The sequence below is a fragment of the Delphinus delphis genome, chromosome 6 (genome assembly GCF_949987515.2).
Source record: "Delphinus delphis chromosome 6, mDelDel1.2, whole genome shotgun sequence".
NCBI lineage: Eukaryota > Metazoa > Chordata > Mammalia > Artiodactyla > Delphinidae > Delphinus > Delphinus delphis.
This window is the reverse complement of record NC_082688.1, coordinates 62,570,385-62,597,210: the sequence shown is the minus strand read 5'-3', so window position 1 is coordinate 62,597,210 and position 26,826 is coordinate 62,570,385. Positions and strand designations below refer to the sequence as shown.

Sequence of the window (26,826 nt, the reverse complement as noted above, 5' to 3'; positions counted from 1 at the left end):
AGATGTATTCTCCTCCGTGTATGTAGATATTATTTCATCATGGAGCTTGCTGGAGTATTTTTGATTCCACTGGAATTAAAAAAAATTTTTTATATGGCTCTTTAACTTTTAAAGTAATATTTTTCTACAGTGTCATTTTATTATTATCCTATTATAAGGTCAGCTTTTTTCTTTGTTTTTTTAAAATATCTTTATTGGAGTATAATTGCTTTACAATGTTGTGTTAGTTTCTGCTATATAACAAAGTGAATCAGCTATACATATACATATATCCCCATATCGCCTCCCTCTTGCGTCTCCCTCCCACCCTCCCTATCCCACCCCTCTAGGTAGACACAAAGCACTGAGCTGATCTCCCAGTGCTATGCGGCTGCTTCCCACTAGCTATCTATTTTACGTTTGGTAGTGTGTGTGTGTATATATATATACCAATGCCACTCTCTCACTTCGTCCCAGCTTACCCTTCGCCCTCCCCGTGTCCTCAAGTCCATTCTCTACATCTGTGTCTTTATTCCTGTCCTGTCCCTAGGTTCTTCAGAACCTTTTTTTTTTTAGATTCCATATATATTTGTTAGCATACGGTATTTGTTTTCCTCTTTCTGACTTACTTCACTCTGTATGACAGACTCTAGGTCCATCCACCTCACTACAAATAACTCAATTTCGTTTCTTTTTAAGGCTGAGTAATATTCCTTTGTATATATGTGCCACATCTTTATCCATTCATCTGTCGATGGACATTTAGGTTGCTTCCATGTCCTGGTTATTGTAAATAGTGCTGCAGTGAACATTGTGGTTTATGACTCTTTTTGAATTATGGCTTTCTCAGGGTATATGCCCAGTAGTGGGATTGCTGGGTCGTATGGTAGTTCTGTTTTTAGTTTTTTAAGGAACCTCCATACTGTTCTCCATAGTGGCTGTATCAATTTACATTCCCACCAACAGTGCAAGAGGGTTCCCTTTTCTCCACACCCTCTCCAGCATTTATTGTGTGTAGATTTTTTGATGATGGCCATTCTGACTGGTGTGAGGTGATACCTCATTGTAGTTTTGATTTACATTTCTCTAATGATTAGTGATGTTGAGCACCCTTTCATGTGTTTGTTGGAAATCTGTATATCTTCTTTAGACAAATGTCTGTTTATGTCTTCTTCCCATTTTTGGATTGGGTTGTTTATTTTTTTGATATTGAACTACATGAGCTGCTTGTATATTTGGGGGATTAATCCTTTGTCAGTTGCTCCGTTTGCAAATATTTTCTCCCATTCTGAGGGTTGTCTTTTCATCTTGTTTATGGTTTCCTTTGCTGTGCAACAGCTTTTAAGTTTCATTAGGTCCCAAATGTTTATTTTTGTTTTTATTTCCAGTTCTCTAGGAGGTGGGTCAAAAAGGATCTTGCTGTGATTGATGTCATAGAGTGTTCTGCCTCTGTTTTTCTCTAAGAGTTTTATAGTGTCTGGCCTTACATTTAAGTCTTTAATCTATTTTGAGTTTATTTTTGTGTATGGTGTTAGAGAGTATTCTAATTTCATTCTATTACATGTAGCTGCCCAGTTATCCCAGCAGCATTTATTGAAGAGGCTGTCTTTTCTCCATTGTATGTACTTGCCTCCTTTATTAAAGATACGGTGACCATATGTGCATGGGTTTATCTCTAGGCTTTCTATCCTGTTCCATTGATTTATATTTTGTTTTGTGCCAGCACCATACTGTCTTGATTACTATAGCTTTATAGTATAGTCTGAAGTCAGGGAGCCTGATTCCTCCAGCTCCGTTTCCTTTCTCAAAATTGATTTGGCTATTTGAGGTCTTTTGTGTTTCCATACAAACTGTGAAATTTTTTGTTCTAGTCTGTGAAAAATGCTATTGGTAGTTTGATAGGGATTGCATTGAATCTGTAGATTGCTTTGCATAGTATACTCATTTTCACAATGTTGACTCTTCCAATCCAAGAACATGGTATATCTTTCCATCTGTTTGTATTGTCTGATTTCTTTCATCAGTTTCTTATAGTTTTCTGCATATATGTTTTTTTGTCTCCTTAGGTAGGTTTATTCCTAGGTATTTTACTCCTTTTGTTTCAGTGGTAAATGGGAGTGTTTCCTTAATATCTCTTTCAGATATTTTATCATTAGTGTATAGAAATGCAAGAGATTTCTGTGCATTAGTTTTGTATCCTGCTACTTTACTAAATTCATTGATTCGCTCTGGTAGTTTTCTGGTAGCATCTTCAGGATTCTCTATGTATAGTATCATGTCATCTACAAACAGTGACAGTTTTACTTCTTTTCCGATTTGGATTCCTTTTATTTCTTTCTCTTCTCTGATTGCTGTGGCTAAAACTTCCAAAACTATGTTGAATAATAGTGGTGAGAGTGGAGAACCTTATCTTGTTCCTGATCTTAGTGGAAATGGTTTCAGTTTTTCACCATTGAGAAGGATGTTGGCTGTGCGTTTCTCATGTATGGCCTTTGTTATGTTGAGTTAAGTTTCCTGTGTGCCTACTTTCTGGAGGGTTTTTATCATAAATGGGTGTTGAATTTTGTTGAAAGCTTTTTCTGCAGCTGTTGAGATTATCATATGGTTTTTATCCTTCAGTTTGTTAATGTGGTGTATCACCTTGATTGGTTTGCGTATACTGAAGAATCCTTGCATTCCTGGGATAAACCCCACTTGATCATGGTGTATGATTCTTTTAATGTGCTGTTGGATTCTGTTTGCTAGTATTTTGTTGTGGATTTTTTGCATCTATGTTCATCAGTGGTATTGGTGTGTAGTTTTCTTTTTTTGTGACATCTTTGTCTGGTTATGGTATCAGAGTGATGGTGGCCTCATAGAATGAGTTTGGGAGTGTTCCTTGTTCTGCTATATTTTGGAAGAGTTTGAGAAGGATAGGTGTTAGCTTTTCTCTAAATGTTTGATAGAATTTGCTGGTGAAGCCTTCTCGTCCTGGACTTTTGTTTGTTGGAACATTTTTAATCACAGTCTCAACTTCAGTGCTTGTGATTGGTCTGTTTATATTTTCTATTTCTTCCTGGTTTAGTCTCGGAAGATTGTACTTTTCTAAGAATTTGTCCATTTCTTCCAGGTTGTCCATTTTATTGGCATGTAGTTGCTTGTAGTAATCTCTCATGATTCTTTGTATTTCTGCAGTGTCATTTGTTACTTCTCCTTTTTCATTTCTAATTCTGTTGATTTGAGTCTTCTCCCTTTTTTTCTTGATGAGTCTGGCTAGTGGTTTATCAATTATTTACCTTCTGAAAGAACCAGCTTTTAGTCTTACTGATCTTTGCTGTTGTTTTTTCGTTTCTTTTTCATTTATTTCTGATCTGATCTTTATGATTTCTTTCCTTCTGCTAACTTTGGGTTTTTTTGGTTCTTTCTCTAATTGATTTAGGTGTAAGTTTAGGTTGTTTGAGATTTTTCTTGTTTCTTGAGGTAGGATTTTATTGCTGTAAACTTCCCTCTTAGAACTGCTTTTGCTGCATCCCATAGGTTCTGGGTCATCATGATTTCATTGTCATTTGTTTCTAGGTATTTTTTGATTTCCTCAGTGATCTGTTGGTTATTTAGTAGCATATTGTTTAGCCTCCATGTGTTTGTATTTTTTGCAGTTTTTTTCCCTGTAATTGATATCTAATCTCATAGCGTTGTGGTCAGAAAAGATACTTGACATGATTTCAATTTTCTTAAATTTACCAAGGCTTGATTTGTAACCCAAGATGTGATCTCTCCTGGAGAATGTTCCATGAGCACTTGAGAAGAAAGTGTATTTTGTTGTTTTTGGATGGAATGTTCTATAAATATCAATTAAGTTCATCTTGTCTAATGTGTCATTTAAAGCTTGTGTTTTCTTATTTATTTTCATTTTGGATGATCTGTCCACTGGTGTAAGTGGGGTATTAAAGTCCCCTACTGTTATTTTGTTACTGTCGATTTCCCCTGTTATGGCTGTTTGCCTTATGTATTGAGGTGCATAAATATTTACCATTGTTATATCTTCTTCTTGGATTGATCCCTTGATCATTATGTTGTGTCCCTCTTTGTCTCTTGTAATAGTCTTTATTTTAAAGTCTATTTTGTCTGATAAGAGAATTGCTACTCCAGCTTTCTTTTGATTTCAATTTGCATGGAATATCATTTTCCATCCCCTCACTTTCTGTCTGTTTGTGTCTGTAGGTCTGAAGTGGGTCTCTTGTAGACAGCATATATGTGGGTGTTGTTTTTGTATCCATTCAGCCAGTCTGTGTCTTTTGATGGGAGCATTTATTCCATTTACATTTAAGGTAATTATTGATATGTATGTTCCTATTACCATTTTTAAAATTGTTTTGGGTTTGTTATTGTAGGTCTTTTCCTTCTGTTGTGTTTCCTGCCTAGAGAAGTTCGTTTAGCATTTGTTGTAAAGCTGGTTTGGTGGTGCTGAATTCTCTTAGCTTTTGCTTGTCTGTAAGGGTTTTAATTTCTCCATCAAATCTGAATGAGATCCTTGCTGGGTAGAGTATTTTTGATTGTTTGAGTAATATGTTTCTCGGCGTGTTTCTCCTTGGATTTATCCTGCATGGGACTCTCTTTGCTTCCTGGACTTGAATGACTATTTCCTTTCCCATGTTAGGGAAGTTTTCAACTATAATGTCTTCAAATATTTTCTCAGTCCCTTTCTTTTTCTCTTCTTCTGGGACCCTTATAATTCAAATGTTGGTGCATTTAATGTTGTCCCAGAGGTCTCTGAGACTGTCCTCAATTCTTTTCATTCTTTTTCTTTATTCTGCTCTTCAGTAGTTATTTACACTCTTTTTTCTTCCAGGTCACTTATCCATTCTTCTGCCTCAGTTATTCTGCTATTGACTCCTCGATAATTTTTCATTTCATTTACTGTGTTATTCATCATTGTTTGCTTGTACTTTAGTTCTTCTAGGTCCTAGTTAAATGTTTCTTGTGTTTTCTCCATTCTATTTCAAAGATTTTGGATCATCTTTACTATCATTACTCTGAATTGTTTTTCAGGTAGACTGCCTCTTTTCTCTTCGTTTGTTCTTGTGGGTTCCTACCTTGCTCCTTCATCTGCTGCATATTTCTCTGTCTTCTCATTTTGCTTAACTTACTGTGTTTGGGGTCTCCTTTTCACAGGCTGCAAGTTCATAGTTCCTGTTTATTTTTGGTGTCTGCCCCCAGTGGATGAGGTTCATTCAGTGGCTTGTGTAGGCTTCCGAATGGAGAGGACTGGTGCCTGTGTTCTGGTGGGTGGGGCTGGATCTTGTCTTTCTGGTGGGCAGGGCTGCATCCGCTGGTGTGTTTTGGGGTGTCTGTGACCTTATGATTTTAGGCAGCCTCTCTGCTAACGTGTGGGGTGTGTTCCTGGCGTCCAGCAGTGGAGCTTGCTGGCCGTTGGGTGGAGGTGAGTCTTAGCATTGAGACAGAGATGTCTGGGAGAAGTCTCGCTGATTGATATTACAAGGGGCCAGGAGGTCTCTGGTGGTCCAATGTCCTGAACTCGCCTGTCCCACCTCAGAGGCTCAGGCCTGACACTAGGCTGGAGCACCAAGACCCTGTCAGCCACACGGCTCAGAAGAAAAGGGAGAAAAAAGAAAGAAAAAACAAATTAGAAAAAGAAATAAAATAAAATAATTATTAAAATAAAAAAGTTTAAAAGTAGTAAAAAAAAAGAATAGAGCAACCAAACCAATAAACAAATCCACCAGTGATAGCAAGCGCTAATAACTATACTAAGATAAACATAAAACTAGAAACAAACTAAACGCAGAAAGCAAGCCCCAAGTCTGCAGTTGCTCCCGAAGTCCACCCCTCAATTTTGGGATGATTCGTTGTCTATTCAGGTATTCCACAGATGCAGGTACTTGAAGTTGATTTTGGAGATTTAATCCTCTGCTTCTGAGGCTGCACGGGGAAATTTCCCTTTCTCTTCTTTGTTTGCACAGCTCCTGGGGATCAGCTTTGGATTTGGCCCCACCTCTGCATGTAGATTGCCCTCTGGTGTCTGTTCTTCTCCCAGACAGGAAAGGGTTAAAGGAGCGGCTGATTAAGGGGCCCTGGCTCACTCATGCTGCGGGGAGGGAGCAGTACCGTAGTTATAATTGGAATGCCCTTGGAATGCCCGGTGAGCGTGCGGCTGCAGGGGCAGGCGTGACGTTGCACCAGCCAGAGGCACGCTGTTAGTTCTCCAGGGAGGTTGTCCCTGGATCACGGGACCCTGGCAGTGGCGGGCTGCAAAGGCGGAGGTGTGGATAGTGACATGTGCTTGCACACAGGCTTCTTGGTGGCGGCAGCAGCAGCCTTAGCATTTCATGCGGGTCTCTGGTGTCAGTGCTGATAGTCACAGCTTGGGCCCGTCTCTGAAGCTTCTTTAGGTGGTGCTGTTTTCTGTGTGCAGACAGGGAAGGAATCCCCTCTCCGAAACAATGGTCTCTTGCCTCTTCGGCAGGTCCAGACTTTTCCCAGACTCCCTCCTGGCTAGCTGTGGTGCACTAGCCCCCTTCAGGCTGTGTTCACGCAGCCAACCCCAGTCCTCTCCCTGGGGTCCGACCTCCGAAGCCCGAGCCTCAGTTCCCAGCCCCCGCCCGCCCCGGCAGGTGAGCAGACAAGCCTCTCGGGCTGGTGAGTGCTGGTAGGCACCGATCCTCTGTGCCGGAATCTCTCCGCTTTGCCCTCCGCACCCGTGTTGCTGTGCTCTCCTCTGCGGCTCCGAAGCTTTCCCCTTCCACCACCCGCAGTCTCCACCTGTGAAGGGGCTTCCTAGTGTGTGGGAACCTTTCCTCCTTCACACCTCCCTCCCACTGGTGCAGGTCCCGTCCCTATGCTTTTGTCTCTGTGTTTTCTTTTTTCTTTTGCCCTACCCAGGTACGTGGGGATTTTCTTGCCTTTTGGGAGGTCTGAGGTCTTCTGCCAGCGTTCAGTAGGTGTTCTGTAGGCGTTGTTCCACGTGTAGATGTATTTCTGATGTATTTATGGGGAGGAAGGTGATCTCCATGTCTTACTCCTCTGCCATCTTGAAGGTCCTCTCTAAAATTTTAATTTATTCTCATAGGTGATTGTTTGATGTCTGTTTAAGATATTTTGATCTTCTATATTTAACTTGACCTGACTAAGGTTATCTTCCATAAGTAATTTGTTTTTACGTTAGTATAGCAATCAAAGTGATGTCAAATAAGCGTTATTTAGGGTCAGGTAAATAAACACTAACCTGGCCTAGCGTGTTGGCCAGAGTGGGAGTTTTGTGAGTGTAGTATGTGTTTAGAGTGTTAAAGCACGAAGAGTCCTTACTTCTAATTGACTTTTACCCCTAAAATAATTCTTACGCATTAGATTCTACTTTTTAAATGTTCATGTTTCCCAGGATTCCAACCTCAGTTTTCTTCTCTTGTTAATCTCTACCTTCTCCCTGATTAATCTCCTTTATCTTCAGCAACACCTTGAGGCCAGTGATTCCCTGAGTTTACATCTCTAAGTTCTTTTCTCCTTAGATTCACATATGTAGTCAATTCATTCGTTTCAGCAAATATTTACTGAGTGCCTACTTTGGGCCAGCCACTGTTTCTAGGGCTGGTGACAGCCCACTGAGAAAAAGGAACCAACAACAATTTAAAAAAAAACAAAAAAAACCCCAACAACGTTCCTGCTCTCACGGAACTTAAGTTCTATTATTTCCTATTTTCTATAGACATTTCAAGCTCAGTATGTCCAGTATGCATTTCTGCCCTGTTCCTCTAAATGACATTTTTCTTTCTTTAAGCTAATGATGCTGCATTATTTCTAGTTTCCCAGGTTAGAAACATTGAGAGTCAACCTTTGTTGCTGTCACTCGCTCATTATGCCTGCCCCCAACACATGTCTAGTGGTCATTGATCATTTTAGTTCTCTCTAATGAGTGTATTTGTGTCAATTCTTTTTGTTTTTTCTTGCCACTGCATTAATCTTGGCTCACATTATTTCCTGACTGGGCTGTTTTAACAGCCTAACATCTGGCTATACGATTATTCTTTTTTTTTTAAGAATTAAAAAAAAATATATATATATATATTTTTGTCTGCACCAGGTTTTAGTTGCAGCATGCGGACTTCTTAGTTGTAACATGTGGGATCTAGTTCCCTGGCCAGGGATTGAACCTGGGCCCTGTGCACTGGGAGTTTGGAGTCTTACCCACTGGACCACCAGGGGCGTCCCATTAGTTCTTTGTATTTTTGGTGAATTATTTAGCCTATTGCCAGAATTGCTTTTCTGGAAAAGAGATTTTAGTAACCCCCCTCTTCCCTGCCACTCCTGCCCCATGTATCTAAAATGCACTGCTATCTCCCTGCAGGGCATAGTCCTAGGGAGCTATGCTTGGGACAGTGCTTTCTTCTCTTCTGTCTAGTGTGGTAGCCCTGTAGTTTAGAACCATTGTCATTAAGTTCTCTGGTTTCATTGCCTTAGCAGATGTCCTTGCGTTAGTAAGAGATGCCATTCCCTCTCCTGGCTGTCCCTCCTATTCTCCTAAGTTGCATGTGTTTCAGGACAGTTCACCTGTCACATCTCCAATTTTTTTCTGACTCGTTCTGACAGCATTGGATTCCTTTGTACTCTCCCAGAATTTAGCACATCTTGTTGCAGTGTCATTACTTACTGTTTTCTACTAAATTGGGAGCTCAGAAGCTGGGTACCTCTCTTTATTTTGTTTTGCCATATGCTTCAGTGATAGAGGCAGATAGTACAGATTTGGGGGGCTTAAAGCTTATAGAATTTAGGGTGGCTTTCTTAAATTAAAGCAGAATTATAAATACAAAATTAGATGTGAAAGTGCATATTTATTTGTATGAGAATGGAAGTGCCCCATGCAAGTATCTTCATACTAACTCTGCCTGTGCCTTATGCCTAGGGAAATGGAAGCACTTATTTAAAACTTGCTAACATAGTGCTGTGTATATATAATATTTTTTGCTGTTCATTTTCTTAAAATTAGGGATAAGAAACAGTATCAGCCATTCTGATGCTGATACTGTTGTTAAAATAATGCCTAATGCTTCTATATCGCTTCCCATTTTCTAAGCACTTTCACATACTTTTATTTCATGGGATTCTGACAGCTGAGTCACAAAGACAGTAACTCAGATGTACTGAGTTTTACTGTGTTTGCTAGTTTGCGGGTGAGAGAAGATAGAGATGAGCTCGAGGTTTTCCTTTGAGATCCGATTTCACTTTGGCAGGGGAAATGATTCCCTTCTTCTGGGCATCTGTGACCTTAGTAGCCCCCGCTGCCTCTTGGCCTTGTGAGTGCTAAGGAATTTTCTCAGGGTTTTCTCAATCGCTTTGCTGCCCTCCAGCTTTCTGTCTCTTTTCCCTTTCAGCTTCCTCACCTCATTATTTCTTTCCTCCCATTTGTTTATCTGTGTCCTGCCAGAAACCAAACCTATTCCCTCTCCCTCTGTCTTCTCTGGTTGATAACTTAATACTTCTAAGTGTCAGTTCTTTGACTAAGCTGAATTTTGGATTACAGTTTCTTTGGGTTCATTTCTACTTCTTTGAAGTACTTTAGAGGGGGATCCTAAATAGTACAAAAAGTACGGATAGTTTTCAGCAGTGGGAAAGCTAGCCTAAAGCCATGTGCTTTGTTTACTGCATAGGTAAGACATGGTTCAGTTTGCAAGTCCCAGTTCAGAAATGATCAATTTTCACTCATGTTAAGGAGTTACATAGCAAATTGGAAACAGCAGACACTAGAAGACAAAAATAATAAATAGCAGCAGCTTTTATATGCGTGTTACTTCCAGGCACTTTGCATATGTTATTGTTAACGTCACTTTACAGCAGCAGCTCTGAGAAGTTAAGTGACTTGCCCAGGCTCTCACAGCTAGTAAAATGGTAGAGTGTTTTTTCAAGAGAGCTTTATAAAACAGCTTGGGAACTCTGAAAGCTCTGCCTGAGGCTACTTCATCTGAAGGTAAATAGCTATTTTCTTTCCGGTAGTAGTATTATTAGAGCACAGAGCTATGATTTGGTAGAAAGGACTTGGCTTTGATGAATGGGATTGGCTTTTAATGTTAACACTCTTACTTACAAGCTTCCTGAATGTAGGAGAAAACACTTTCATCTTTCTGAGCCTCAGGTTTCTTACTTGAAAATGGGTGTATGTTTGTGAAGCACATATGCTCTGTTTAAGAAGACGGATATATGAAAGCCATTTCATAAGTGGTTTCATTGCAGACAGTAAAAATAATGCTGGTTCATTGTCTAAAAAACTCACTTATGGACTATTTATTCTCTGGAAGAGTTATTATTATAGTAGATGTAATAGCAACCAATTCTTACATGCAGTTTTTTTTTAAATTAATTAATTAATTAATTTATTTTTGGCTGTGTTGGGTCTTCGTTTCTGTGTGAGGGCTTTCTCCAGTTGCGGCGAGCGGGGGCCACTCTTCATCGCAGTGTATGGGCCTCGCACTTTTGCGGCCTCTCCCGTTGCGGAGCACAGGCTCCAGACGCGCAGGCTCAGTAGTTGTGGCTCACGGGCTTAGTTGCTCCGTGGCATGTGGGATCTTCCCGGACCAGGGCACGAACCCGTGTCCCCTGCATTGGCAGGCAGATTCCCAACCACTGCACCACCAGGGAAGCCCTCTTATATGCAGTTTTATTATTCGTTGTCATTGAATAGCATGTTTTAAAAGTCTTAAATGACAAATTAATGCTTTAGTTTGTGGATTACAACCAAGCCTACATTTTAGATACTCTAGTGGTGAATATATATTTGGAAACCTTTGGTTCTTTGTGGTTTTTTTTTGGTTTTTTTTTTTGCGGTACACGGGCCTCCCACCGCTGCGGCCTCTCCCGTGGCGGAGCACAGGCTCCGGACGCGCAGGCTCAGCAGCCATGGCCCACGGGCCCAGCCGCCCCGCGGCACGTGGGATCCTCCTGGACCGGGGCACGAACCTGCGTCCCCTGCATCGGCAGGTGGACTCTCAACCACTGTGCCACCAGGGAAGCCCAAACCTTTGGTTCTTGAAGGGAGTATTTGGTGGTGAATTTGTACCTGAAGAATGAAGTTGCCTTTTTTTTAAAATCAGCAAAATAACATGGAAAATTAAACATTTTATTGTTGAGGGAATTGAGTTAGCATAGACACCCATTCTGATGGAGTAAGATTTTTAAGTTTATTACTTTCTCCCTTCTTCTCTGCCCCCAAATCCTCTTGTAGCTAAATTAAGATTATTTTTGGCTGAAACTTTCAGATAATTGTTGATGTTTTATTACCTAGACTTTTCAGTACCCTCACGTAATAATGGATATAGAAATACAATTCCTTAATAAAAGATGTGAGTTACGTGACATTGGGGAAGTTAGTAGTTTCTTTGACCTTCTACTTCCATATCTGTAAAATGTGTTAGCAAGTTGTTTTGGAAAGAGTAAAAGCTCAAAATTTTCTGATGTCTTCAAATAAGATATTTGAAATCATTAAGCGTTAGTAATTGCAAAAAATGCTTTGATTCCTTCTGCCAGCTAAACTTAAGGGTTCTAAATTTCTTCATGAAAATTATTACAGAGAATGGACTCAGAGCAAGAGAGCATGATCTTTCACAAACAGTTCTCGTATATGCCTGGTTCTCCTCTGTGCAAAGAGTTGGAACTAAACCAACAGGGGATGCAGACCTCTATAGTCACCACAGGCATAGTCCAGGAGAGGAAAACAGCTACGTTAAATATCACTACAGTATGTTGTTTTCTTCCCAGAGGATTTCCTATTAGAAATTTGAGGCTGCCCTTTTCTGAGTAAAGTTTGTAAACTTTATCTTTGTTCCCATCCAAATTCAGCAAAGGGAAATCAGGAAAGCCACAAACTGAATTTAGGAGACACTGATTGATGTGGAAAGATAAAAATATCTAATTATGTATAGTACTTAGAGCTCAATGATAGCTAAGTAGGCCATGTGATAGACGATGCTTCGTCATTTTTATAGAAAAGATTCCAGAACAGGAGAAGCAATTTGGAAATGGTGGAAGGAGAGTTATTTTAAAAGTTATGGGGAAAAGCCCTAGAAATAATCTTTGGTAAAGAGCATGGATTAATTGGGTGGGGAGGTGAGTTGAAGCAGCGTGGTTGTAATATTCTTGTCACCTCCCATCTCTGAGTTCCACAGTTTTATCTGTATTGGAAAGGTTGTCTCTCTGCACTGTTCTTTAGGGCTTTACCCTAAGGAGTCATTGAGTCACAACTGACAAAGCCACGTATTGTTTTGTTCTGCACCAGTATCGTCATTGAGATCTCACAAACTCATCATCCTTGAGAGGGCAGCCAGGAATGACAGAGATCTGTTACCTCCTCCTGCAGTTGATCAGTCCTAACACAGAGCAGCTGCAGGCCATGTTTCAGGGTCCCATGGGGACGCTTTGAGTATTCATGCTTTTTCTAAGCACGAGGACACTGTTGGCCTGATCCACTGGAGAATTGCCTCATTCCAGGCAGGCAAAAGGGCAGGAGGCAGAGCCATGAGGTAATTTCTCTGGAGAATTGGTTGCCAACTGTAGGAATAACACCTGAGAATTCTGTGGCACAGAGTTAATCCTCCTGCACATTTTTGGTTTCCCCCAAGACAATTATGTGGCTGGAGTGAGCGCTTTATGTGCGACTAGCTGCCTCTGGAGTCTGATGTCTGCCCGATGTTGCTCGCCTGCAGGGCAGGCTTTGGAGGAATCCCCCTGCCTGTTTGTGTCCAACAAACGTGCACAGCCTGTTGCATCTTGGCTCCTAGCGCTGAAAATGTGGTAGCAAACAGGGGCAAACTGCTCAACAATGTAAATTCCTCTGAGTTTGGCTAGGGAGAGAACAGAGAGGCTAAAGCTTCACTCTCAGAAGCATCTAAATCTTTTTTCTGAGTCACCATATTTGGTGTGAGTTGATTTGGGGAGAGGGTCCCTGTCCTGTAGGAATGTACTAAGAGAGAACATTACGGATGGAAAATATGTAAAAATGGGTGACCAGAGAGAAAGTATTGGAACCTCCAGTTCTCTAGGAGAGAGAGAGAGACAGAGAAAGAGAGCGCGTGCGAGCAAGAGAGAAAATTGTGTGTGTGTGTGTGTTTGGTTGTTCTTTTAAAAAAATATGGATGATGGTGGAGGAGGAAGGAAATAAATATAATACAATGGAATATAAATGGAATTGGTTTGTCTAGTATATTAAAAAAAAAGTTCAGCCTTTCAAATAGTCAGTTGAGTAATATATAGCAGCCTGACACACCACCGGTTTGTTGTAGAACCAAACCTCAGCGAACTTGAGCTTGTCTGTGACCTGCATGTTTTTTGAGGCTCCTTTCAATCATAAAATTGACTTCATCTTTAGGTGTGAGCAGTTAATAAGGGAATTTGACTCAAAAGAATCACAAAATGTAAGTGTGTAATTCTGGAAGTGGAGGTTAATCTGGTGAAATGTCCTTTTAAAGTTAGTATCTTTGTGCTTTTAGGGAATCTTCAGTTAAGGATAGAACATGTTATACTATTTGAAAGGACAGTTAGCCCTTCACCTCAATCCAACAATCTTAAAAATAAAAGGAAGTAGCTTTCAAAACGAAAATATAGCCAATGACCATGTTTGTTAGTATAAACACATTGTTGTGTAAGTGTATCTAGAAGTAATAAAATATCCTAATATCTGAATTATATATATTTTCCTTTTCAATAGGTTTTTTTTCTCCCTATTAGGAAATTCCTAGGAAAAGGAATAAGTTGACATTATTTTCACCAAAATTTGTTTAGCGTATGTGGATTTAGTCAAAGTAATGATTGTAATTTATATATGTCCACATAATTGTGGATTAATATGCCACTTGCCCGTATTATAATATTGGCTTAGATATATTATATGACTGTTCATAATATTGAATCATCATTTGCATATGCATGAAAGATAAGTTTTCTTTCAACTGAAACAGATTTATATTTATGTACTCTCTTGGGTTCACCCATCAATTTCCAAAGGTGGGGATTTTGGTTTGCACTGTTTATATGTTCAAAACTAGAACAGCAGTAGTCATTCATCACTTCTTGCCTGCTGCTAGCTCTGTCACATGGAATTGGCTAATCCAGGGCCGTAAGATCTGCTTCTAAGGCTGTTATCTAAAAGGGCTTGGTAAAACTAGAAGCAGAGTAGCCATCAGAAAATTAGAATAAAGCTTTGTTTTTAATGGTGAAAATGAAAATTCCTTATAAGATACTAATTTTTAGAAAAGTCTTTTCATAATATTTTCTTTCATTTTGTTGGAGTATAAGTAATCTAGCCTGAAGAAATTATCTTTCTGGTAGCATTTACCAATGGTAAAAAATTTTTTCCAACTAATTTAGTAGTTTGAAATGAAATCTTTTTTTGTTGAGGAAGGGTGCTAGGAAGAATTTGAGAAATATTGTGAATGAAGAAGGAAATAACCAGCTCTAGTCCTATCCTCCAAAATTAGGTATTAACATTTTCATACGTTTACTGACATTCTCTTATTTTTCTAATTGTTATTATGAAAAACTTAAAATGTACATTTTACACTGTGTATATTACAGTGAATCCTCATGTATCCATCATTCAGTTTTAACAACCACAGGTTCATGGCCAGTCTTATTTCTTCTGTCCTCTTTCATTTTTTGGAAGCAAATCGCAGACATTTCACCATTTTATCCATAAATATTTCAACCCAATTACTTTTTACATATATAAGTTTAAACATTCTAAAAGTATAGTTTCCTTAAAAAAAAATAGAGAAAGCTAAAGTCCCCTTTTGACTTCTCTCTGATCTAAAGCTACTACTTCCATCTGTCCACCCCTAAAAGTAATCATAACTGTAATTTTAAAATATCTTTTTAATTCATTGTTGAAATGATGAAAGCACATATATATCTATTTATATGTAGCATATATTATTATTTTATATTCTGTAAAAATTATAGATTAAGTGACATCAAACTGTATTCTGCAACTTTCATTTTCATTTTTGAGATATAGATTGTGAGTCTGTTCTTTAGTAAATGAGTCTAACCCATTTATATTTGTTGGGAATATGGATATCTGAATTTATTTCAGTCCTCTTGTGTTTTTTGTTTACTATGCTTTTATCTTTTTTCTTTTCTTCTCTGTTCCCAGCCTCTTTTAGATTGCTTAGTATTCTTTGTTTCATCTTTTTTCCTCCTGGTTTATAAACTATAGATTCCATTTCTGTTTTTTAAGTGTTACTTTTAATTTTTAACATGCATATTTGGCTTATTTTTCTAGTGGAGGTTGAAGTGAAAGTATTTCTATTCTTCTTTAACTGGAATATTTTAGCCAGAAATATTTGCATTATTTGTAAATGTTTTCCGCAGTTACTGTGGTTTCATTTATAGAATGAAACCTTGTCAGTCGGATCTCACATTCCTTTTTCAACAATGGATTTATGATTTGTTTGATTGAAACCTGATGGCTTTTCTCAGGCTCTGATCAAAACTGAATATAGTATTTTATTCACCCACCATAGTAGCAGTTCCTTATGCTTTGTTTTTCCAATGTAACTATCTCCCCTGTAAAATCTTAATTATCTCAGTGGTCCTATTAAAGTTATCTTTGCTTGTAAGCTCCCTCAAATCTTTATTGGAAGTAGAGAATCCACATGAATTAGTTAAAGGAGGAAGCGTACTTCTTAAGCAGGATATTGGTTTGTTTGGGATGTGATAGTATGATGCTATTCCAAAGCAGCCTGTAATAGTTAGGTGTGTTTGAATGGAACAAACAGAGACTCACTAATTACCTCTGGCAAAATGGAGTGCATGGTAAGAATGAATGTAAGTGACCGTGCATCTTAGGGACCAATTACTCTGTTTTCCTCTCACTGGCTGTGTTGGGTCTCCCAAAGAATACCTGCCTCTCTCCTAATGTCAGCTGTGTTCTTCTGTCTTTACCCATGTCTCTGTTTTGGTCTCTTTTAACTCAGGCTGGCATGTGCCCCATCTTAGCCTCTTCATTCTTTACTCACGCTCCTTGTATCTTTTCCACTGTACCTCCACTGCTAATTGGTTTAGTCTTTCTAGTTCCCAAGAGAGAGACTGTAGCCCAATTCTGCCTTTTAGGTCAGCACTTAGATTGTCTTCCCTTGGGTGAGGGGCCCACCCCTTGTTCCCCTTGTTATGGTTGAAGGAAAGGGGCATATCATAGTGTGTAATGGCATATTCCTTGGAGCAGGGGCTGTGGGAAGATTCAAATCTGTATTAGCTCAGGCTGCTGTAAATAATGCCATAGACTGGGTGGCCTAACTGAAATTTATTTCCCCACTGTTCTGAAGGCTGAAGTCCAACCTCAAGGTCTGGCAGGGTTTGGTTTCTGGTGAGAGCTCTCTTTCTGGTTTGTGGATGGCCACCTTCTCACTGTTTCCTTCCGAAGAAAAAACATGGCTTTTCTTTGGTGCTTGCATGTGGTGAGGGGGAAGGAGGGTAAGAGTGGGGGAAGGAGGGAGAGACGGAGATAGATATCTTTCTCTTCTTACAAGGCCATCAGTCCTCTTGGTTTAGGACCCCACTCTAATGATCCCATATAACCTTAATTACTTCCTAAAAGTGCTCTCTCCAAATACAGTCGCACTGAGGGCTTCAGCTTCAGCATATGAATTTTGGAGGCATACAGTTCAGTCCATCACAGTGTTATGAGGTACTGTATAACCCAGCCTTTTAAACTCTTGATCACTATAGTGCTTTATTTCTAGAACAGTCATACCACTGACCTGCTATTTTTTTTTTTTTATTCTCTATTCAGTGGTTAGTAACTCAAGCAGGAAAGCTGGGATTCATCCTAGACTCATCTGCCTTACCTCCACTTTACCAGGTCCTGTTGCTTACAGCTCTTAATTCCTCAAATCTGTCTCCCATTTTCATTTATTTTTCACCTTCATCTCTATTTTTGAAAATGCCTCTTACCTGACCTTCTTGTGTCCAGTCTTTTTTTCCCCTTTTATAGGTGTTCCACACTATGACCAGAGTTATCTTTCTAAAACAAAGTTTGATTGTGTCACTCACTGTACCGAAACAAGCTTCAGTATTAAATATCTAAACTCTTCAAGAATGGCATGCAGGGCCCTCAGTGATTTAGCCTGTACCCACATCTCTAGCCTCATCACCTCTGTCTTTCCGTCTCCTTCAGGCCTGGTCCAGGCATAAGTAACTATTTGCAGTGCTCATAAAGGTGCTAGGTACTCTTGCCTCTATGTTGGGAGCTCTTCTATCACCCGTTCTGCCCTAACTCCCACCTGTTCTTTAGAATTCTCTGCAGGGGTCTCTGCCTCCAGGAAGCTTTCCCTTTCTCTTCAGTTTGGGTTTGATGGCCTCCCTCTCTTGTCTTATGTTTTAAGTGTCTGTTTACTTGTTTTTTCTTCTATTCACTTGGCCCCTGAGTTCCCAGACTGTGTCCCCATTCCTCTAATTCTCTCACCTAACAACATGCTCATCATGTAGGAGCCCCGTGAGTTGCTGAATCAGTAAACAACAGAATCTGAGTTCTTTTCTAACCCTGTGGCCCCCTCAGCATATTCATTTTGGATAGGTAATTTATCTTTCCATTTTATAAAGGAAGGACAAGACCATCAATCAGTATTTGCCTTATGCTGTAAAAGCAAGGTTCCTTGAAACTTGATTTTCTTCGATTTGGGGGAGCAAAAAAGAATTAATAAATTCTACTGAAGAATTCGGGGAGATTCATAAATGTCAACTTGAAAGCAAGGTTTTGTTCACAAATGCTTTTTTGATCAATCCTGTAAGAATGAGGGAGAAGTTCTAAAGAACAGATGCTAAGAAGAGCTGACTGTTTTCTGTTGGATGATCGCATGATGTTGGTGGGTAGTTGGATGTTTCTGTGCTCTTGCAATAGTTCAGTAACAGTAGTTCAGTAACGTTACCCTAGAATATGAATTATGACTGCAAGTGTAAGTTTTGCTGTCGTGGCCAATTGACTTTATGACAAACTACCTGCAAATGACTACAGCCTTGTACTTGTCTGCTAACTTCAGGTAGTGCTGAGGCAGCTAAGAATGAGACAAATGCTAAATTTAAATGCATTAATAGACGCTAAGTGACTTTGACAAGCCACAAACCATTGCAGCAAGCTCTTTTAATGGTGTACTCCTTTTACAGTCAGAATTGTTTAAGATAACTAGAAAATTGTATGCATTTGGGGCAGTTTCTCTTAGTAGAGTTATTTTTAGCCTAAGACATATTTTCACTTGTTAGTTGCCATATAATCTGTGTTGGGCAGAATGATTTGTTTTATGTTTCAGGCACTGATTCTCTACTACACAAAAGCTGTGCCTACATATACCAGTACAACTTGTTGAAAAGTAAAATGATTTGTTAATTAATCACTTTCTGTTTCTAAAAGAAACGAAAGAAGCTGTCTGATTTTTGTCCCCGACTGAAACTAGTGTTATCAACCAGTTGCTGGAGAATCATATGGTCACAGCTAAAATGGTTAGAGATTTATAAAGGATTTGGCAACTCTGTCATTATATTAAAGTTCTGCAGGAAGCATAAAGTCCTTAAATTAAAAATGATTTTTAAAATTTGCTTTTTTTCTAAGACAATATGTACATGAGTAGGCTTGCCGATTAAATAATGGATGCCTGGCTAAATTTGAATTTCAGATAATCAACAATTTAGTGTTTAGCATGACTGTATCCTAAGTATTACATGGGATATACTTATACTAAAAATTTATTCATTTATCTGAATTTCAGATTAAATTAGGTATCCTGTATTTTTAATTTGCAAAATCTGGCCACCTTATATTGACACAAAATTTTTCAAACTCAGAAGAAGTGCAGGTCAGAATAAGTTTCTCCTAATGTCCTTCAGCTCTCTACATCCCACCATTAGTGCCTTTGGAAAGCTTGTAGGAATAGTCTGTGCTTTCATAAACATGCACATATTAATTTGACTTATACAAATCTTTTCCCTCCTCTTCTTTTATACAAATACTAGCAGTGTTATACATTGCCCTGCACATTCTTTGTTCCTATAACAATATGGAAAATAAGGGATAGTGTGATTGAGTAAGTGGGGGCTTTGAATCAAGCAGAGTTGGATTCAAAGCTAAGATTTCTGGCTTACTAGCTCTGTGACCCTGAGTAAGACCTCAGCCTCTTCCTTTCCTCTGTTGTCTTATCTGGAAAATGGAGAGAATAATGTGACAGGCAGTGGAGGATATTATGGAGAGCAAGATGGTTGGGGCCCCAGCTCCCATGATGTAATGTATGGAAACAGCACTTGCCTAGCACTACAGTGCTTCATAGGCACTGAATTCATTGATCCATTATGGGTATGTCCTGTAGTTCTGAGTGCTATGGCTACTGAAATAGGCTCAATTGTAGCTAAATAGTGATATGGCTACAAGCAGAGTATGTAGACGGTAGCTAGAGGGGCTACTGTAGAGAAGCTAGTATTTCCTATACTATTTGAATATTCTTATTCTCATTGTGTTGAGGGATTTAGTACTTTGACATACAATAGCCATATTTTTAAAGGTACTTTGAATATTAATATAAAGAGGCTTATTTTTTCTTGGGGATTTTTCTTAAAATCTTGAATTTCAAAAATGATTTGTTTAAACATATATGGACATTACATAAATGAGGAATATTACTGATCTTTCTTTGATGTACCTACGCATAGTTTCTAAAATCCTAAACTCTGACTTGTTCATACCTTTGTGTGGATTGTGGGCTATGTTAAATAGTCTGAACCAGTCCCTTTCAGACTTCATTCACTTCGGGCTGCCATTTCTTTTTTTAGTTTCTCCTGTGTAGAGCAAGGTCTACACAATGTTGAACTTGGCTGGATAGAGGAAAGAGAATGGTAAGGTGAGTCTTCTTCTTATCAAGGGGGGCAGTATATCGTAGAAGCTAAATTAATTGACTCTGGAAACAAACTGCCTGGGTTCAAATCTTAGATTCATCACTTACCAGTGAGGCAAGTTACTTAATGTTTCTGTGCCTCAGTTTCCACATTTGTACAGTGAGTAGATTGTATAAGGATTAAAGGACTTAATTTGATAACATGGTTTGAACAGTGCCCAGATCTGAATGTAATAGGTGCTGGGTGGTTGCCGTTATGCCGTTATTACCACTGCTTCTGCCCCAGCATTCGTGTCCGTTTCTTTGTTATTGTACCCACATCTTATTTCGCGGCTTTACTGCTCCTCTGATTCATCACTGCTGGCATGAATTGCCTAGAAAAACCCAGAGAACTTGGCATTCTTCTGAAATGTATTGAGCCTTCTTTATGTCTTATCCATTGGCCATGACCCACGGTTATCATCCAGGTACCGTTCTATTTTCATACAATGTTGAAATGGGTAAAGAGGGAAGGGTGTTGGTGGGGCGGTGAAAGGGTGAGAAAGAGAATTCATGTCTGCAGTTTGATGGGAGTGGATGCCGTCTCTGTAATCTCAAAAATTCTGTGATTACAAATGAGTTTTACACTTAAAACTGAATACTTGCCATTGTAGTATAGGGCATAGAAAGGAACATTTTTTTCAACTTCTTGTCTCTGTCCTGGTGAAATCAGAATAGTTATCTGTTTATTTGAGGGACATCAGAGCAGAGAAGACAAACTGTGAAACTAATTTTTGAATACTGAAATCCAGAGGAATGGAGCTGTCATCTGGAAACTAATGTCAGTGACTTGCAGCTGAATTGAGCTTTTAAAATTTTTTTTTTAAAAAAAACCTTTATGGGGCTTCCCTGGTGGCGCAGTGGTTGAGAATCTGCCTGCTAATGCAGGGGACACGGATTCGAGCCCTGGTCTGGGAGGATCCCACATGCCGCAGAGCAACTAGGCACGTGAGCCACAACTACTGAGCCTGCGCGTCTGGAGCCTGTGCTCGGCAACGAGAGAGGCCGAGGTAGTGAGGGGCCCGCGCACCGCGATGAAGAGTGGCCCCCGCTTGCCACAACTAGAGAAAGCCCTCACACAGAAACGAAGACCCAACACAGCAAAAATAAATAAAAATTAATAAACTCCTTTCCCCAACATCTTAAAAAAAAAAAAACCTTTATGGTAAGGGTTTCTCTGGAAAAAAAAAAGTAATTCTGCTTCCACAGACCTGACTTGTAGGTGAACTTTTGGACACCAGTGTTGTTCTCAGTTGGGAACTGCTTACTCTGTGCTTTCTCTGCAGAATCCTCATAAATCAGTGGGCCTCTAAATCCATAGGCCTATCCCCCTCCCTCGCCAAGTCATGAATACTGTTTATCTTTCTGAGTTAATTTTTCATAGGGGAAAGAGGATAGAACTAAATTTTATTGTGTATACCAAGCACTCATGCATATAATTTTACCCTTTCAAAACTTTATGAATACCAAGTTCAGAAGAGATAGATGGGTGACTTAACAAGGGTGTATAGCTAGTAAATGGTCAAGCTGAAATTTTAACTCAGGTCATCAGACTCCCTCGTCCATGCCCTTTCACTGCTATCATGCTTCCTCTTGGGCGGTTGCATTAAATACACCTTTGTAGACCTGGGCTTCCTTCTGTTGGTGTATCTTTCCTTTTATTATTCTGTCAAAAGTTAATAATTTTTTTAGAGGGGACCTAATAATATTCTCTTTTATGAAGGACTATTATATTCTCCTTGTAAATAAGAATAAAAAATATAACTATTTTAAAGATCTCCCTATATTTTCCCCCATAAAACTATGCAAGGCCTGGCATTGGAATGCTAATCTATTCAATACATGGGCTCAGCATTAATTGTAAATATATATTTTAGAATTAGGAGTTTTGCACTGAGCTGGAAATTGGTATATATATATTTCTAATCTCATTTATCATTACATACCCAAAGAGTGAGTGCGTTTTCTGGTAAAGTAAGGTTCAGATGATAGGCCCCTTGCTCAAGGTCACACCACTCTTGAGGTTTCAATTCCAGGTTAGTGCCCTCTTTTCTTGACACCAGGGCACTTTCTAAAACAAGTGCCAGTAGTTGAGCTGTTTGACTATTTGAAGTGGAGTTATTTTAAATCGTGATATTCTAAACTGGGTTAAGGGAAGCCAATAAGTAGTGTTCTCAGTTATTACACAGAGCTGACTGCAGGCATTGATGGTCTGTGCATCTGCTTGTGTACATCACATTCTTCCTTTTTTCCCAAATGCATTCTCTCTTAAAGAGATTACAGGGGGCAGCTTGTCCCTTCTCAGAGGAATCCACTGTCTCATCTTCCAGATGAAAAGTGAGGAGGTCTGGTTGTGGATTCCTTTTCTGCATTGAAGAAATGACCCACTGACTTCCTAATGACTCAGGGTTTTCTGCAAGGCAAAGGATAGATGTAACTTGGAATCAGTTGGGCAAAACTGCTGGACAGCAAAGGTTAAAGATGGGTTAGTGGTGCGGATATTGTCAGCGGAGATCTGTATCTGGTACTTTAAATAGCCTAGATGAGTATTATCAGAGAAAGATGAAATCTGTGTGGGTTGAAGGAGTTGAGAAGATTTTTTTGAGTGGGAATAAGAGAGATTATTGACAGGAGGGTATTTTGAAAACTTTAAAAAATCTTTTTAATGTTGTGCTCTCTTTTATTCAGCTTTTCGTCTGTGATTTAATATGTTATCTTGCATTGATTCACTTACTGCTCGAGTGTTACAATTCATTTCTTAATTGGTGTGTCTGAATCATCTTCCCAGTTAAGACTGAGCATTCAAGGGCAGGATCATATATGCTTTTTTTTTTTTTTTTTTGCGATACACGGGCCTCTCACTGTTGTGGCCTCTCCCGTTGTGGAGCACAGGCTCCGGACGCGCAGGCTCAGCGGCCATGGCTCACGGGCCCAGCCGCTCCGCGGCAAGTGGGATCTTTCTGGACCGGGGCACGAACCGGTGTCCCCTGCATCAGCAGGCGGACTCTCAACCACTGCGCCACCAGGGAAGCCCTATTCTATTTTTCACATTTTATTTTTTTGTTGCCTACGAAATTTCTCATGCGGAGCCAAGTAAATTCCTTCCTCTATGGGTAAGGATCTGTAAGTGAATCCAAGGTTATAGTGGTCTGTGTTGAGAAGCTCTTAAGGAAATATTTTGGGTACTTCTACTATCTTATTTAAAACAGATTTTATGCCTTTTACCTTATTATACAAGTATTATCTGCAAATATAAGATAATTTTGAATAAATCCTAAAATGATTACTTTTTTTTGCCTATAAAGAAAACTATCTTAAGTTATCTCAACAAGATTTTAATGGTCAAAGGAATCATAGTAGTATCAAGTGCTTTTTAGAGTATTTGGTTTTAGAATATAATTTTAAAGTTGTAAAACATAACCATTCCATTTTCTTTTCTCCCTAGAGTTCCTTGTAGTTGCTGTTTATAATCATTGTAGAGAAGGACACTGAACTTGGGAACAATGTTAGAAACTATAGGTAAGACCTGTTTCTTCCTGACCATTTTGATAATAATTGAAACTCCTTCCATTGGGATCTTTGAAATATGGTGTGTTCTACATATCTGGATTCTGTCTATAGTAACTTAGTAAAAATTTTTTTTTATCCACTAGCATTGTACGAGGGTAATGTGTTTCTATATTTGGATAATATCATATGAAGTGTTATCAAAAACACATCATTTATAAGCAAAAGTTGAGAGTATACGAAATGTTCTACCAATTATGGGTTTTATTAAAACTTAATGTAAACCCAATTCTGATTTATGAAACCAGTTCTGGTTAATGTTTGTTTCTGGATAGCACCAAAAGTTTTAACAATTTTTTTAATACTGAAAGATCATTGCCTGTGTCTTATTTTTAATTTATTCTTGGCAGGTGAAATACTACTGAGCTTTGCTTTTAAGTTGGTAAAAATAACAGTAACAAACACTTAGGTTGACAAACTCGAGTGACAATTTAAGGCAGTTTAATTTCTACATGAGATAATTTAGGTTGAAATATCCAAATTTTCTAGACTCATGTGTTAATCTTTTTTTCACACTGCTCTTTAGTTTTAGAGAAGCTAGTTTATAGAACTAGTTGCAGGTATTTCAGGTTTGGTACACCCAGTCCCTCATCGTCCCTCGTCGGGCACTGCAGTCCTCACCTTTTCCAGGGAACTCTTTGGGTATGATTATTGGAAGGTATCTGGATTTCACTTTGTTGCCTTGATGATCATGGCTGGTGGCTTGACACCTGCAGGTTTTGAGGGAAGGGTGGGGAGAGTGGGTGGCAGGAAAGGAGAAGGAGCTGTTTTTGTGATCATGGGGATCATTACTTTGACTTTTGTTCCTGGTACTATGCCCGTAAGAATGCATGGGTGTACATTTCCTGCATCACTTATTTTATACTAAAGTCACAAATCATAAAGACTACCAGTCCACATAGGAAAGTTCCTCATAAGAAAGTGGACAGCAAAGGGGAAATACAGAATTATATAAACCATTACCTTATAATCTTCATTCTGTAAGTTATTACTGAGTTGTATACTTTTCAAGAATTGACATGGGAATTAATACTAGATTTGTATTCTGAGATACCATGGGAAATATGACCCAGAATAAAATTCTCATGCATATCTTCACTATTATTTGCTTTTAAATTCTGCATACAGTAAGTCCCCTACATCCGGATGAGTTCCGTTACGAGAGCAGGTTTGTAAATCCAATTTGTTGTCCAACAAAGCTAGCCTAGGTACCCAACTAACACAATCGGCTATATAGTACTGTACTGTAAGAGATTTATAATACGTTTCACACATATAATACGTAAAAAACAAGCAAACACAGAAAATAAAGAAAACATTTTTAAACTTACATTATAGTATCTTGAAAAGTACAGTGTACAGTACAACAGCTGGCATACAGGGGCTGGCATTGAGCGAACAGGCAAGAAGAGTCACTGACTGGAGGAGGGAGAGGAGGTGGGAGACGGTGGAGCTGAAGGATCCAGCAATAGGGGATGGAGGGCAGGCTGCAGTTTCACCCACGCCTAACGTTGATGGCACAGGTTCTGGTTCCTTGCTGGAACCAGATGCACGTTCGCATTGTTTGAAAGTTCACAACTTGAAGGTTAATATATAGGGGACCTACTATATGAGTAAATATTGTTTCTTTAAATTTGTGTTTGTGAACTCATGGTCGACATTGATTCATGTTTTAATTTCCCCATTCCTGCATAATTCTGCATTTGGTGCTATCGAAAATGACTCTGGTGATAATTCTCACTCTTTTCGATTACTATGATATGGCAAATATATTTTAATAGACGCACTTGTTACCATCATGAATCTGTTAGGACATATATCTGAGCAGTCTCCATTTTTTTAAAAAACTAATGTGGCTTCACTTACCAGTAAGGGAGAGAAAGAGAGCAAGAGTAGGGTTTGGGGAGATATTTTTAACTGTTATATGTGGTAGAAACTCACTATCTGGTAGAAGCATGCTTGCAAGATGCTAGGATTATTAAGGATATGCTAATTCAAGACGTTTACTTTGGCAAATAAATATCTTACTTTGGGGGTAAGACATTTAAAATACTAAAAAATTGTGTTTTTGAAGGGATATGCATTATTGTGATGTATTTTCAAGTAAATTCACAAATACACAATGCTTTGCCCCTTAATATATGAAATTGTCATATTTGGATGTTATAACTCATCAGTAACATTATTCTCCTCCACTTATTAGCTGTACTTCTAATTTTTCTTACATATAAGTTTTTTTTAAAAGTGGAAATGTCAGCATTTACAAGATGACAGAGTGTTTGGTTTTCATTAGAGATGAAATACCTGGTATTGGAACTCAAATATGCTTCATCTGAAGTAGTTTCTGTACTTTACAATTAGTTGCATGTAGCACACACTATAACCAGTTCCCTGCTGTCAAACTTTCTTACTAGAAATTTCAAGGTTTGAAGAATATATTCGTAGTGACATGTTTTAGACCCTTCTTTTTTTTCTGAGTCAATTTTGAGCTCTGGAAAGGAATAGCTTTAGGATTTCTATAAGCATGGTTTGATGCCTGTCTTTCAAATCCTGTTACTGTCTAATGCTGCTCTTTGGTTTAGACAAAAATCGGGCCCTGCAGGCGGCAGAGCGCTTGCAGGCCAAGCTGCGGGAGCGCGGGGATGTAGCAAATGAAGACAAACTGAACCTTCTCAAGTCAGTGTTGCAGAGCCCACTCTTCAGCCAGATTCTGAACCTGCAGACTTCTGTACAGCAACTGAAAGACCAGGTAAGACATGGTGCACTCAAAGGAGGCCTTTGTGGTGTTGCATAGAGCTTGTGAAACTCTCGTGTTTTTCTGAAAGGCTGATTTTTGTATGTGTTAATGAATAGTTAATGAAGTCATTTAAGCCAGCGGTCCCCAACCTTTTTGGCACCAGGGACCAGTTTCGTGGAAGGCAGTTTATCCACGGACATGGGGGGTGGGGGTGGGGATAGTTCAGGCGGTAATGCGAGCGATGGGGAGCAGTGGGGAGCGACAGAGGGAGCTTCCCTCGCTCACCCGCCGCTCACCTCCTGCTGTGCGGCCCGGTTCCTAATGGGCCGTGGGCCGGTACCAGTCCGTGGCCCGGGGATTGGGGGCTCCTGATTTAAACCTCCAAATGAGACATTCAGATTAACTGTGGCTTCCCCCCACCCCCAGTTATTTTTGTGACAGTTGTTGCAGTGTATTGTAGATGATATGACATTGTGTTGAAGGCTGTTGAAGGCTGTGTAGATACGGAAGAATGAGTTCCTGCAAGAGAAGGGGATGATGAAAATATGTTTAGGGTGGATGACTGTAGCTTGGTTTCCATCATCACTAGGACTCATGGTTCATGTGATCTTGCTCATTCAGATTCAGACACTCAGTAAACTTACATGATTTCAG

At 39.2% G+C, this 26,826-nt stretch overlaps 1 protein-coding gene across 6 annotated transcripts in view; it reads left to right on the top strand.

Annotated features, from left to right (window-relative positions):
- Window positions 1-26,826, top strand: part of MPDZ (multiple PDZ domain crumbs cell polarity complex component) — a 180,170-nt gene that overhangs the window by 11,155 nt on the left and 142,189 nt on the right. For all 6 annotated transcript variants that reach the window (XR_009519879.1, XM_060014753.1, XM_060014752.1 and 3 more), the window contains exons 2-3: window positions 23,314-23,387; window positions 26,018-26,184. Coding sequence is in view for 5 of the 6 variants with exons in the window: in XM_060014753.1 (XP_059870736.1) it covers window positions 23,372-23,387; window positions 26,018-26,184 (183 nt within the window). In the remaining variant the exon portion in view is untranslated. The remainder of the gene's footprint in view (window positions 1-23,313; window positions 23,388-26,017; window positions 26,185-26,826) is intronic.